Here is a 15721-nt window from a genome sequence, read left to right on the forward strand (position 1 = left end):
TTCCACAGTCGTCATATAAAAGGGTGGGGGTAGGCGGGGTGGGGGGGGGGGGGGGGGGGGAGGGGAGTTTGGTGTTTGGGGTGATTATAATTCTTAATAACAGCTGTAAATTTGCGTATCATAAATTTGTTAGTGAAACAAACTTTTTTTTATATTATGTTGAATAAAGTCATGTTTTTCTTTATTTGATCTGAATTTTACAAACATATATATCTAAATTAAATGATATATTTCTTGTTTATTTATTCGGCGCCATCATCAAACGACACAACGCTTAACACATTTTCGTCAATTTGCTTTAAGAAGAAAGCCAGTTAGATACGTGTCTATGCTAAGATACGAAGGATCCGTACATTCACCCACATAAACCCGATCACCTTCTTTCAAAGACAGGATACCTGACGTTGTTCCTGTTGAATAAGCAGTTGAAGTTGTGTCTCCGGCTACAGCACAAGATAGAGATGATCGTACTTTATTTTTGTATACACAACAGTGCGCATGGCTTCCACGATGACTGTGTACGAAGGAAAACGTAAAGAAATAAAGTCCGGGTTGTTTGCAAACAAAAACACCAGTGCTCGTATTGAAGACATTGTCCTCGTTGAATATGGCTGAATGAAAACGTAATGGACGGGTTGATGAAACAGCGGATTGCGCGAAACCGCTCCCTACAGAAAAGCCAACAAACAGTTCTGAAATTAAAAAGTGTATTTTAGTTATACATGTATTAATGAGTTAATGCAAGGTATGTTTTTTTCTTCACAGATGAACAGATATGTAAACCTGAGTGTACCCTTGTATACATTAAATTATTCATACCATAAATTGCATAATACGTGTTTTTATCTGACACGTGCAATGTGCTGAGCACAACCGGTTATACGAGGGATGTTCGAAATGAATTGCTTATTTCTATCTGGAGACTTCAAATTTCAAGTTAGCCCAAAAGGGCTCATTTCATACCATCGAAGTACTCCCCGTGGCTAGAAATGCAAAGTTTCAGGCGATGTATCCACTTCTTGAAGGCGTCACGGTACGCTGATTTGGGCACAGTAATAAGGTACTGATGAATGGCAGATCCAAGTGCCTGTCGGGACTGGTATTTCCGCCCAGCAAGGAATGATTTCAATTTCGGAAACAAAAAGAAATCACATGGGGCAAGGTCTGGGGAATACGGGGGGTGAGGCAAAACAGTTACTTTTTCTTTCTTCAAAAACGCCGTAACTATTGCGGAGGTATGAGCGGGGGCATTGTGATGTAGAAGACGGACATGTTTAAAACCAGTGGCAGGGCGTCGTTTCTGATAATACTTTTTCAGTTTCTTCAGTACTACGTCTTTGTAGTACTTTCCGGTGATGCTTTTGCCCTTTTTCACCGGCACTTTTATTGCGACTCCTTCACCAGAGAAGAAGATTGCATACAAAACCTTCTTTGCACTCAAAGAACGTTTGGCAATTATTGGGCGTTTGCTGTTTAGTGGCCCAGATCTTATTGCTAACCTTTCTGACGGCCTCAAAATAATGGACCCAGGTTTCATCACCTGTGACGACATTGGCAAACTGCTTTTTGTCATATTTTGGAAACATTTGAAGCAGCTTTTTGGCCATTTTAACCCGTTGCCTCTTTTGCTCATCAGTCAACAGATGTGGCACCCATCTAGCAGAAATCTGTCTGACTTTCAAAAATGCTTCTTCAAAATAAGGTGAACCGTTGACAGTGATATGCCTACCTTTCGTGCAATATCACGAACTGTAAATCTGGCATCTCCTTCAATGATTTCCTTTATTTTGGAAACGATTTCTTTACGAGATGCAGATTTTGGCCTACCTCATTTCGGTGCATTTTTGATGGACTCTACACCAGACTTAAATTTCTTTTTCCACCGCCGAACTGTGTCATAAGGCACACAAGAAGGTCCATAAGCAGTAGAAAGTTCAGCTATCAGCTGCTTCAAAGAACAACCAGAGTTTTGAGCGAGCTTTGATGTAAGCCCGTATTTCATCTTTCTTGTCGACGCTTCTACCAACCATTTTTACTACAGTGGTCAATGATTGCGTGTATTCAAACGGCAAATTTTATGTCTTACACTTAGTCTAACATGTACATTTATACACCGTTGTGTAGGTATTGAATAATCCTATACAGATGGGTATTGGTTTTTATCGTGCCCCACGTGGATATCGAGCTAGAGGACAATAAGCAATTCATATCGAACACTCCTCGTATTTCTACAGTTGGATATAATGTACAGCTGATTTATTCTATTGTTCAGTTTACGTGACTGGCGTTTTTCATCCATTTCTTATGGTGGCTAATTTGTGTGATTTTTTTTTTCTTTTTGCACTGAAGTCCCAATGGGTTTTTTTCGCTCCGCTCCCAGTTGATTTACGTCATCAACTTTCGCTCCACGCCCCCGCCATTTAAAAGGCTTAAACCCTATGTTTCCGCACCGCGACCCCTACCCCTCCCCGCGGGGTCGTACAACGAAAAGTTGTCGTAAAGATAGCGTGAAGAATCGACGTATAATTAATTTGTAAAAAAAGGAAAAAAATAGAGAAACCATAGAAAATACACGAGACGACAGGAATTTTCACATAGGAAGCAGAATTGTTTCCAATAGCAACAATAGTTATAAAACATGCTGCCCTTATTTTTCCATTATGCAATCTGGTTGGAAATTGTCTTTCTTTGTATTTAAAGTACTATATGTACAAAATTCAAGAAACATTGTCCTAGGTATATAAAAAATCATTTCTTTTTTCTTTTCGAAAGACGAACGAAAAACCACCATCGTATGGATTCTGTCTACACACCAGTTTTATAATATATGTTCAGTATTGAATTGAAGTTTAAGTGCATTGTATTTTATAGCAGGTGTACCATTACGAAGTCCGTAACTCTCCGTTTAAAGTGCATCTCAAAGAAAAATAGGATGCACTCAAAATCTCCATGGTCAGATCCCAATCGCTCAAAAATGACATAGGTGTCAGAAATAACAGGGAGGTCATAATCCACTCAGTGGGTACTCACAATGGCAGTGGCTAACATGATGGGATAGTCAAATTCCCACAGGTGGTCAAATATCCTAGCTGCCATTTTAACTGTGGGGCTTGGCGGATGGAGATGGGGTGTGTGTCTAGCAGTCCACTTTTTCATTGGGAGACACAATATCCTGGAGGCCAATCTTGAAATATCACTTGCAAAGACTAGGGACTAAAGATTAACAATAAGCCACAAAAATATGATGATAGGAAAGGAAGACACGCAAACCACATATAGAACCTAATGTCTAAGTAAACCCCAAAACATTTTCTTAATAATTTTCTAAGCACGATAAAGATATACACTCTGTATTTACTAGTCTGCTCACATGAAACAGCGTTGGTTACCGCTTGTCTTCACTTCTTTGATTAGATAATAAGAAGCAGTATGACTCGACTCAAATTATAACTATAATTTTGACCACCGTCATTTACAGTGAGCAAAAGGTTCAAATCTGCTATATGTATTTTTAATGACTCTTACCAAATAAAAGTTCTGTTTTAACCTTTAACGCGAAACGAGACGGAGGTATGTATCTCTACTTTGTACAAACTAATACTTTGACATATCATTAATCAGCTGTTTCCGATTTATATTGATGAGGTGCTGGTCAACGTAGTTTTCATCTTATAACTGCGTTTCAGATAAATACTCACATTTTTCTGTTCCTACTGGAATATTTCCTATTTCTCCGCTAATATTTGCAATTTGTCTAGTGAGGACATTGAACTGATCTTTAATCGTCGTCAGTTCCAAAGAATTATTAGCGATTTTCCTAGTTTTCTCAGAGGCATTTTGAAGCAAACCAACTAGTTCTTGTGAGATATAATTCAAGTCCATACTATTGTTGTGCAACTGCATGTCAAGTTTTTCAATGTCTTTATTAACAACGTCACAGACGTTCGTTAGATTATCGAGCTCCATTTTGACATTTGAGTACATATCCTCCAGCTGCCCACGTATATCGCGTTCACTTTGCAAAATGTTTGTTACATTATCGAGCTCCATTTTGACATTTGAGTACATATCATCCAGCTGCCCACGTATATCGCGTTCACTTTGCAAAATGTTTGTTACATTATCAAGTTCCATTTTGACACTTGTGTACATATCCTCCAGTTGCTTACGATCGCTGCGTTCTTTCAAAAGTTCTTTCGTAACTTCGTTATGAAACTGGTCCATCTGATTGAACTTATCTTCCATAATATTCAATCGATCTTCTAACTTGAATCTTAGTCTTTTCTCTTCCACAATTAGTGTCATTAAATCTTGAATGCTCTGACTGCTTGATGAATGACTACTAGTATTCTGATTTGAAGTCGTGTTTGAACCAAATTCATTTTTGACCAAGAATGCAAGAGACATTTCCAGTGTAATCAAAGAAAATACAAAACTTGATAATAAATACATAATTATTTTCTTGTTTTGTCGCGTTGATATCCCCGATCTACAACATTACATACGATAATGACGAATGTCATTTTAGTATAGTTTGATAAAGACTTTTGCGTAACTGAAGGCCAAGTAAAATACATATCCAAGAATCGTTAGGTTCCCGAACGTCAGTTAGAAATATTGCTGTTAATGTAATGTGCTGACCAGATTGGTTGCGAAGAAAATTTTGTAGTAACGACGCAGAATCTAACTTGAGGTGAAATGGATTATGTGGGTTGTGTGTTTGATATACAATAGTCACTGTAGCAAGAACTTTTTACCAATAAACAGGGTTCTCAAACATCTAGCAGTCAAACTTCACTTATAAAATTCAAGTCGTGGTATTGTTTTCTGAAAATCCCGTTGTGTACTAATACCACTAATTACGGAATCATCTTTTAATATCTTATCACAGCTCATCAGCCGATTATCAAAGCACGGTATGATAGCTAGAGAGGCGATGATAATATATGTAAAATAGTAATGATGATATAATTGCTATTCATGTTATCCCACTATCGCTTTCCTACCATTCTATCTTCTTACTGTCCCGACATCTTACCATAGCTTTCATATTATCCTATCATCCTACCACCCCACTATTCTACCATCGCGTTTTATAACTACGGGGGGATATTTAACATGATATGGTTGATATCTATATAGATAAATTGATAGTAGAGTGGTAGGATAGTATGAAAACGACAGCAGGATGTCAGGATGGTACGATATCTGGATGATAGGTTAGCGATAAAAGGATGGTCGGATGGCGATAGAAGGGTGACAATATGTTAACCTATCAACCTGCAATCGCTGTCCCACCAGGTATACAGACAATGCATAATGACGGATTCAAATAGTCCTTAATTGTTTTTTTTTTTTATTTATTTTTTTTTATTTATTTATTTATTGTTGGTGGGGGTGGTGGTGTGTATAGAGCTATTTTCCTAGTTTTCTTTGCGATTTTTTAGCTGAAACCACATGAAAGATCTTTGTTTGACATGTATATAGCATTTTAGCAATGAAATAAAAACATGGCAGAGTTTGTCATGAAAACTTAGGTCATACATCACCACTATAATTTGGGTTAATTTTCTGTTTGAGTGTTTGACTGAAAATATTTTTCGTGCATCAAACATGATCCCAACTTTTCTTTTGATTTTTATTCAGCACTGACAATATTCTTCAAGAAAATGTAAGTTACGGACATTTAAAATGGGTTTTGATGTGTGCTGCAGCCATTGGAAATATGTCAATTTTATATGCAATAAAGAAGAGCACCTATTTAGTGTGTGGTAATCACCATCATTTAGTAATCGCTTTTCTACTATCCTACCATCCTGCTATCTAATAACCATCGATCTTTGACAATAGGGTGGTGCGCTTTGGTAGGATATGAAGAAAACAGGTTCCCATAATTAATACATTAAAGCTATTTAATTAATGTGTTGAAATAACATGTTTCTTTATCTCTGGGCTAACGATGCTGTGTCGTGCGTATATCAAACAACATAATACTAGTGCTTGTACTTTATTTCGGGTACTAGTATGTAATTAAAAAGTAGAAAATAATTAAAAACATTATTAACGGATCCTGTGGGCCAATAAACGAACCGCAGGTTTTTAAAAGCTGTGACTCCTTATATCGTGGGAACTGTTGTACCCACTTCAAAGAAGATTGTGTACAAAATTAGTAACATAGCTCGACTCTCTGGTACCTGAACATCATTCAAATCGTCTTCAATTGATAAAACTTAACAAGTAGAAATTTATCAAACATTAAAACACTAGACCTATGCACCTTTAATTTACATACTGTGTACTAAAGTTGTTAAATACAGATAAGACCTCTTCTATAGGAATCTAGCCTAATATTCTCGAACATTGCAGGCACGTTTTGGGACAAATCTTCCTTTCAATTCTAACGTCTTGCAGAAGGTAGTTGATGCGCGTCTGGAGCGGCATCAACATGCAAACAACTGTGTAGACGGATCCTTTAGTCTATTGAGCAAATATATTTATCAAAATTGTAGGTAATTCAAGCGTTTCATAGTTGCAGTTATGATACGGCTTATCAGAACGAAATGTACGCGCATTTGTAATAAGAATATATTGAAAAAGGTTGTTGGGTCTTAAACACTGAGGAATTGCATTGCTATGAATAATGCTTGACTTGCGTGTAACATCTATTGCCCGCCAACAGTCCATACTGAGAGTATGTTTACTATACCATGTACGTGTACGTAATTTACAAAAATGTTAAAGAAGTTTTAAGTACACGTTAAAGCATAGCAAAAGGTCCCTCTAGGTCAGATCTATATAAATAAATAATGACCATCTTGTAAAATTTTGGTTGCAATGTCTGTTTTATACCGCCAAAAATGTCAGGTAAGTATTTACACTAGTTATTTAGCATAAACTGTAAAATGCAACAACAAATCAAATCTGTTACCACTTTCAGTTGAGTAAATACGGCAATAAGACATTGATTACGATTCGATGCGTGAATTTGCTGCGCCTAGTTAGAGGGTCGCAATGGGGTTTGTTTTCACATATTAACCATGCATTTGAAGGTAACGATAATATTAAGTTGTTTACATGTAAATTTGCTGATACATGTCTATCTGGTCGACTGAATGTACATATGTTATGTTCTTCAAGAATGGAGGAAATGAAAGAATCAATCAATCATCATCGGGTTTAGTAAGATGTAATCCTTCACGGAACGCGTTCAGTCATGCAGGGACGCCTCAGTTAGGAAATTTAGGAAATTTAACGTCAGAGGTTATTTCTAAAGTCATGGAGTTTGATTGGTCAGCTTGTAATGACAACAGATTTCGATATCTCAGTAGCTCAGTCAAGTGTGACTTACTGAATTAAAGTGTTCCTTCTCAAGTTGAAAGGTTGATAAATCTTTTACTATTTTATAACAAGAGTTGCATACATATATATATATAATTCAAAGACTATCACAAACATAGGCAAAATAGTATATATTTGTTTATTATTGTCTCATCCATTTACATACATTACATAAAACAATACATAAAACCTTACATAAAATTGACTATAACAAGACATGCAAATGGCCGTTCTAACATAGAACTACAAGAGACATATCACAGAAAATTTTAACTTATCACATTTGTCATTTCATCACTTAACCAAAAGCACATACTCTGTCACAACTGGGAGCATTCCACTGTGGAGCAAGGGAGACAATCGTAAATTTTTAGATCATGACCCTCATCCCCACTCCAGAGGAAAGTACCACACTACCAAGAGAACCTTTTTATTTGTGATTTAGCCTGTGCTTAAGATCAAGCATCAATGAACTTTCACCGTGCTATTTACATTTATATGATTAAAGGTGGATAATCAGATTTTGGCCATGTAACGGATTTGTTTGAAACTTTAATGTCTGATCATTTACACCCATTTATGTTCTCTTAACGCTTAATACAAGTTAAGATTTTCACTGGAGGTATTTTTAAAATTTAATTTTCCTATCCTGGTTGCCCAACCAAGATGGAGTTAATTTATCATAAGTATAAATTTGATAAACATACTTTGCCTAAGGAAAGGTATAAATATTAGACATATTGTAATGTATTTGTAAAATATTTGCATTAACAATTATGTATTTAGTTGTTATTCATTAGAAACGCAAGTTTGAAAAAAATATTATTATCTCCCTTTGTCTATCTTGGTTGCGCAACCAAGATAGATTGGAAATAAACGAATTCAGAACATACACACAGATTTAAAGCTTGCCTTTTGGTTAGAATTGTTAAATACTTAATCATATAGTTCATAATAGTTCATCGTATTAACTTTTAAACTTTGCAATGAGAAGTCCCAGGGCACGGCCAGCACTTTGAGATATGATTCCTAAACTAAACTTTATATTCACATGAATAATGAAATGGGGAATAAAACACACTGTAAGATTAATAGTTTATAACTACACATGATATGTACACATTTAAAACTAAAGTTATATCAATCTGATAGGCAGTTACACACAAAAAAACCCCCAAAGATTGATGATATGCCTATACAAACATATTTGGGTATGTTATAGAATCGGTGAATAGAACTGTTTCTTTATTTATATGTAGTTAATTAAAATGCATAAAATACACACTAAACAGTCGTAACAAACTTCAGTCAATTATGTATGCTATCTGTAATCAACTCAATTATATATAAACAAAACAGAGTATTTTCACCATTACACGCACGTGATACTCTGTATCATTCATGTCATGTGAAAGTTTCAGTCAGATTGCCCAAGTAACACCAGAGTTATGGCCCTTAGAAGCTATAATGTGGTTGTGCATACACAAATTCGTACGGATTTCTATTGTAACTTCAGAGTTATTGCCGTTTAATTGTCTGAAAATCCACATATTTGTACATAACAAACTTACCATTTGGCAGAATTTCATTAAATTTCTTTCATTTCTTTTCACTGAACATTTATCATTAACATGTGAAGTTGTTCACCCACACCTGGTCACCCACTTGCCTTGGTCACACCCCCTCCCCCTCCCAACCCCCCTCTCCTCCCCTATTTTTTTTTCATGCCTTATTTTAGATTTTTTTCAAACCTTCCATGAATATTTATCAACATGCAAGTTGTACCATTTCCCCACCTCGCATTTCAATTAACTGCATTTAATTTTAAAAGCTAAGCTTATTACAGTAAGCATATCCCATTCAAAATAAATTCTTTAGTCAGGTTTAAAGTATCATACATTTATTATGTACTCTTTAATTAAACATTTGTTTTCTGTTACACTGATTTTGACTAATGAAATTATTTGCTTCTTATTAACATCCTTAACTTTTTGCCGGATATATTTTTTCGCCATTCCTCACCACAAACCCTTTTGGCGGGGGATACCAATTCATCGAATTTGCTTGTTTACATATAGAAAGCGTGTGCATATCTACACTTAGAGTCATTTCACATTAAGGTTCTCTTAAAATCCTCCTGTTTTAATTCACAACACTTGTCAATATAGTTCATATCTGACTTTTTTCATACAACTTCAGTTTTGTAGAGTTGATAAGGACACGGATCTTTCTTTGTTAGAGCCTGTTTGTACAAAGTTGTTCAGTGCAGTCAGAATGTAGGCGAAATAAGACATTATTTTTAGAAAAAAAGAACACTTATAAAATTGAAATAATATTTGGAGTTACAAATGTTTCCCCTATTTCATTATGGCTATGTTAAATAAATGTGAACTGAAATGAATGATTTTTCTATGACAATAAGTTGATGAAAAGATATTTTTGTGCGGGAAAAGATGAAAAATGTACTGTGAAAAGACCCCCCGCCCTATAAAATGGGGGTGTACTATTATGAGTGTCCGTTCATTTTGCAAACAAAGACAGCTGTAACAAAGACCAAAAAATAATTTTTGAGTAAATTGAATTGTCACAGGTATAAAAGATGCGTGTTGCCTTCATTGATAACAAACATGGACTATGGAACGCAACGTCCGATCATGTTCAATCGAGACTATTCATGCATTGTGAAAAAGACCGAACAGGCATCAATTGTGTCAATGATAGCATGCTGGGATAATCATTAAAGCTGACACACTCTTCAGACATATTCATGGAACTAAAGTGAGTTTCTCTCACTAAATGAGAGACCCATCACACTTGTACACTATATAGCTTGTACATGACTCAGTAATATGACATCGCAATGCATTTAACTCAGTAAATTGATCGCAAATGTGACATTTCAAAATTCCTAGATCAAGCACAGTATTATATGATAGGTTCATTCGTCATACTTATGACTTCTCATATGAAGTTGTTTACATATTTTCTCTAAAAACTTGAATTTATACAATCTTGAAAGATGACGGCATGTAGGGGAATTATCTCCCTTATGTGCTTTACAACTATTAGAGGTTGCACAATCATCACCATATTTGAATAGTTCTCAATCTATTTCACAAAAAGCAGTATATAATTCAAGATGTAAAATAATTTTGCAACTACTGATATATATTGGAAGATGAGAATAAGCCGAAAAACAGAACTTTATTAATAACTCCCATTTCACTGTTAAACACAGCAATTAGAATATGGCAATCTCTCAGACAGCACTCAATCTATATAAATGCATTCATTACTCTTTCTGGCACTTGCTCATGATTTGACATTCAGAATCTAAACAAGTTACACTATAAATTACAAAGACACTGTTTAAGCATTTATTATTATATCAAAATTAGGTCTGGATTTTAGGATGTAACCATACGATATTTCAGTGACAGAATACGAGACTTCCATCAGTGTCATACCATTCAGCATTGCAGCCACCACAATAGTTCGAACTGAAAAAAAAATGTAATGCAATTATTAGCTAGTGTCTGTTCACCACTTACGCACCAGTAGAAAGGGAGGGGAAAAACATTCGATAAAAAAGCTATGGCTGGTAATGAAAAAATATTGTGTACATCTATTAATATTTGAGAAGCGGAATTTGTGTACGTGCGTGCGTCCGTGTGTGTGTTTAATTGCCTGTTATTTGAATATCCAATTTCAACATTGAAATTAAAATTATACATACACGCATTTTGCGTTTGGATATCCGGCACAGCCATGTTGCATGGGTATCATACATGGGTCAACGAAACAATTCACAAGACCAAGACCTCCCGGGCACCCATGTTGAATGGACGCCAAATGAACACCTGCAATAGAGGAAGGTAGATACAACTGAAGTATAAGATCACAGAACATGTGCCTTTGCTTTAAATACTATCATGTCGGCCAGTAACACACGTAATTTCCCGGTCTGTAGCCATTCATATTCATTCTCGCATCTTCTTTTCCTCGTGGAATTTTCAGTTCAACGGTTAACCTTTACAAGCTAGGATATGTCTAGAAAAAACTGCACAGTATGAAGTTATTTATTCTTAATATATGACATAGAATTTGACTAACAGAGGCAATAATAAAATGACACTAACCTGCAAATAAAGAAATAACGAGGAAAGAAAGAAAGACTTTCATTGTCGATTATTGTTTTCTTCAGCTTAGACAGACACTTCCAATTGTTATCGTGGCACTAATACTGATAAGAATAAATGTACGTAACAATGTATATATGGAAAATGGGAACGTCAAACTTATTGAAATATGGCAAGTTCAATGTTATGAAAATACCTAATCAACTTTCTACATAATTTTTCATACAAGTTTTAAGAAACAATATTGAGAATGTTCAAGAAGCATTTGTCAAGTCTATTTTTATCCTAAATGGTTTAAACGATTTTTTCTTAGTACATAGGGATGAAAGAATAGCTTGCAAAGAAAACAAAACAAGTATAGATAAAACCTTTTTATCTGTATAAAATTCCAACTCTTGTCATAAGACCTTAAATATCGCCCATCACCACCACCGTACGTTGAGTTTTGAGGCACCACCACCGTACGTTGAGTTTTGAGGCTCCACCACCGTACGCTAGAAAATTAACAAGGAATTTCACCTTTAGTTGATTGACCAATAAGAAGTAGCGTTACATATTCTTTAGTCACGTGACTTCAGGTGTGGGACGCAAACCGCGTCAGATCGATGTAAACAGGTGAGAATATTTCTCATATTCATTGTTTATGTTATGTTTAAGCAGTCAGTTTCCACGTGAATGGTGAATGTAAAAGCACAGCATTTTGTCGAAAATAATTTTGCTGTGAATACAATCAGTAATGACTAAAGTAAACACAGAGCCAAATGTCATTAGGAAAATGGCCGACTTCCTCAAACAGGAAATGAGAGATTTTTGGTAATAAATAGTGAAAATCTGACTGTCATGCTTTCAAAACCACAAATATCACAAAATTATAATATTATGTGGTGGTAGTACATATACAGACCACTTCCAGCAGCGTTTTTGTTAATTCCTTGAGACTTGTTTCGGGTGTCCAGGCCTTGGCAGTGACTACGGATTTTTATTTTGGAAGTATCGTATATATCTAGCAGTTCGGTCCTGTGTTCTAGCCATCCCGTAACCAGACACCTAGCCTATCTGGGCCCCTATCTGCGTTGGGTTTTCTTGCCATCCAGTAATCAGTTTATTCAGAGTACTGTACTCAATTTAAATTATCATATTTTGTTTGGTAGTGCTTAGCGGTCTGGTAATCAGTATGAATGGCAGTGGCTAGGGATTGGGTCTTGAGGTCCGGTTACCGAACCCCTAGCCACTTCCAATATGAATACTGAGAACGGTATTTACAAAGAGGAGACTATTTTATCTTTAAAATCGGGAGATGATTTCAATTGTTTGCTCTCGTATTTATCTTATCGTTTTAAATACATTGTAAGTGACAGGAAACAAGTAGAATCTGTTTATAATTCTTCGCAAGTGCGATAAGTAATAAATTATAAAGCAATTTATACACCATAATCTGGAGAGGTAAAAGAGTGTTTATATATAAAGAGAGCTTTAATTATAACTTAATAGGAGAGATCGTGTTTGTACACAAATCCGTTGTATATTCTATTTTTAGAACGGATAAGACAAAGGTCGGGTGGGCAGACGCCGAGCGTCCATGCTTTTTTTGTTAACAGTGATGTTTTTCTAACGGCTTAAACTTTCTTTAAATACAAATAATATCAATAATTTTTTGATCAATGGAAAGGATATAAAACAAGCAATTTATTGATAACTTTTAATCATTATTTCGAAATAAAATGGATTAATTATGAACGCTTAACTTACAGTGTTTTTTCTAAAAGTTTGGAGCATCGCTACGCCGCTATTAAAATCATATGTCATTTAAAACGGTTATTCATTTTCAAAAGATATTTGAATAAGAAAATATGAAAATCGTAAGCATTTCAAAACTTTTTGAATTTTTAAAATCCATAAATGAACAAAGAAGTTGTTAAAAATTGAAAATTCCGATCCCATACACAAACGATGTAAAAATAGTTTGTTTTACCCACCACCAGATAAACAGGTGTTGATGCGTGACGTCAGGGCGATCACTCCTATATGTTTTGATATTATATAACTTTACTAGTACCAGTATTCCTTGTAAACGATACTTGTTGTTCATCAGTATGACACTGTTATTTTTTGTCTATAGAAAGTGTTGTATTCAGAAGACCAAGCAAGCAGCTAAACATTCACCAAGATGCCGGCAGCCTCACACACTGAGGATGAAACTGGATTAGGTAACTTAAGGCTTCAGAGCCATCTACCGCTTTTTGATCACCTATATAGATACTGGTTGATGAGATAACGTTAGGACATAGTTAACATAAATTTAGACACTTCATTTTACTTTTGAATCAGTATTTTCTTTGTTTAAATCAAGCACACAGTTAACTATATTATTAATCATAATAATTATACGTGCCAAATCTATGTCTGCTAAATATCTGTTAAAACTTGTTCAATATCACTTTATCAGACTAAAAAAGACAGTAAGCTTATCTTTTTATAAAGATCTCAAGTGAAGAGTGTGTGAGAAAAAAATGTTTTTGATTATATTTATAGTTCAATTGTAACAGTATGAGAAATGAAAATATGTTCAAATTTTCAGTGGCAGTAAGAACTTTACAGAACAATCTAGATCGACTGCAAGATGCGGCTGATGCTCCAGACAATGAGATCAATTTTCTCAGCAAATTCTTGTCTAACCCACTCTTACAGTCCATTGTAGAGGTATGTCTGACCCACTCTTACAGTCTGTTGTAGAGGTATGTCTGAGCCACTCTTACAGACTATTGTAGAGGTATTTAGTTTCAAGTGTAAGTCCCTCCTACAGTCTTATCATAGAGGCATGTAGTTTAATATGTAGCTTCCCTCTTATTGTCATCTTAGAGGTATGTGGTTTCACTAATAAGATTTTTAAACTAAAAACATGATTTATTTAAATATTTTACTGTTTTTTGTTTACCAGGAGAACATTTTGCATACTAATCTTAAGATGTAATTTTAAGGAATACCAGTAAGACATAACAGATGCAAATATACTAAAATAGTAAATAAAGCATTGTAAATTTCTTACTATGTATTCATTTGAAATTATCGGACCCTTAAACTTTAAACGAATTGTATTTGAAAAACTTACCCATTCAAGATGATAATTTTTACACTGCATTTATTTGCTACAGAAGACAAATAAAACTAGCTTTTCAGTATAAATACATGCATATTAACCTTCCTAAGACATGCACACTATACACAATGATACAGGAGAAAGAATGACACAAGTTCCCATTTAGAACTGACATTTAAAAAAATGTTATCATAATTTGAATTTTCCTCTCTTAGTATGTCATTTAAATTAAATATGATTATTATCCCCCGCCGATGAAATCAGGAGGCGGGTATTGAAATGGCATTTCCGTGCATCTGCAGCCATTTCTCAGTAACTAGCAGGTAGAATTTCATAAAACTTGAAATAAACATGAACCAACATACTGTGATAATGCCCGTCAAGTTTTTTTTGGATTGGTCAATTTCCCTTAGAGTTATTGCCATTGGTTTAATGAAAAATCCATGTCTGCAGCCATTTCTCAGTAACAAGCTGGTAGAGTTTCATGTCTCTTGAAATAAATATGAACCAACATACTTCGATGATGCCCGTCATTTTTAGCTCACATGTCAGTTTGTGACAAGGTGAGCTTTTGTGATCACGCAGCGTCCGTCGTCCGTCCGTCCGTGCATGCGTAAACTTTTGCTTGTGACCACTCTAAGGTCACATTTTTCATGGAACCTTTATGAAAATTGGTCAGAATGTTCATCTTGATGATATCTAGGTCAAGTTCGAACTGGGTCATGTGCGATCCAAAACTAGGTCAGTAGGTCTAAAAATAGAAAAACATTGTGATCTCTCTAGAGGCCATACTTTTCAATGGATCTTCATGAAAGTTGGTCAGAATGTTCACCTGGATGATATCTAGGTCAAGTTTGAAACTGGGTCATGTGCCTTCAAAAACTAGGTCAGTAGGTCAGATAATAAAAAGACCTTGTGACCTCTCTAGAGGCCATATTTTTCATGGGATCTATATGAAAGTTAGTCTGAATGTTCATCTTGATGATATCTAGGTCAAGTTCGAAACTGGGTCATCTGCGGTCAAAAACTAGGTCAGTAGGTCTAAAAATAGAAAAACCTTGTGACCTCTCTTAGTGTTATTTCTAGAGTTCAAAAAGGGCAGGGTGCTGTCTTAAAGGGGCAGGGTGCTGTCCGAAAGGGGCAGGGT

General features: G+C 35.3%; 2 protein-coding genes and 1 long non-coding RNA gene across 3 annotated transcripts in view; 1 reads left to right on the forward strand and 2 right to left on the reverse strand.

The window, feature by feature from the left end:
- Nucleotides 1–164: 164 nt before the first annotated feature.
- On the reverse strand, nucleotides 165–4530 carry LOC128550684 (uncharacterized). The gene is made up of 2 exons (XM_053530211.1): nucleotides 3699–4530; nucleotides 165–692 (listed from the first exon to the last, which is right to left on the reverse strand). Coding segments are annotated over exons 1-2 (756 nt in total). The 5' UTR covers nucleotides 4453–4530; the 3' UTR covers nucleotides 165–690.
- Nucleotides 4531–10701: 6171 nt separating this feature from the next.
- Nucleotides 10702–11945, reverse strand: LOC128550441 (uncharacterized). Its single transcript, XR_008368293.1, has 4 exons — nucleotides 11846–11945; nucleotides 11478–11581; nucleotides 11075–11198; nucleotides 10702–10838 (listed from the first exon to the last, which is right to left on the reverse strand). It is a non-coding gene; the product is annotated as an uncharacterized LOC128550441 (long non-coding RNA).
- Nucleotides 11946–11998: 53 nt separating this feature from the next.
- LOC128550440 (protein PALS2-like) overlaps nucleotides 11999–15721 on the forward strand; it is a 28540-nt gene continuing 24817 nt past the window's right edge. The window contains exons 1-3 of the mRNA XM_053529507.1: nucleotides 11999–12092; nucleotides 13597–13684; nucleotides 14056–14177. Of these exons, the coding sequence (XP_053385482.1) occupies nucleotides 13645–13684; nucleotides 14056–14177 (162 nt within the window). The 5' untranslated portion in view covers nucleotides 11999–12092; nucleotides 13597–13644. The remainder of the gene's footprint in view (nucleotides 12093–13596; nucleotides 13685–14055; nucleotides 14178–15721) is intronic.

The sequence above is a fragment of the Mercenaria mercenaria genome, chromosome 18 (genome assembly GCF_021730395.1).
Source record: "Mercenaria mercenaria strain notata chromosome 18, MADL_Memer_1, whole genome shotgun sequence".
Lineage (NCBI taxonomy): Eukaryota > Metazoa > Mollusca > Bivalvia > Venerida > Veneridae > Mercenaria > Mercenaria mercenaria.

Coding starts and splice junctions, on each gene's coding strand:
- LOC128550684 (XM_053530211.1), bottom strand. CDS start 4,452: ATGTATTTATTATCAAGTTTTGTATTTTCTTTGATTACACTGGAAATG.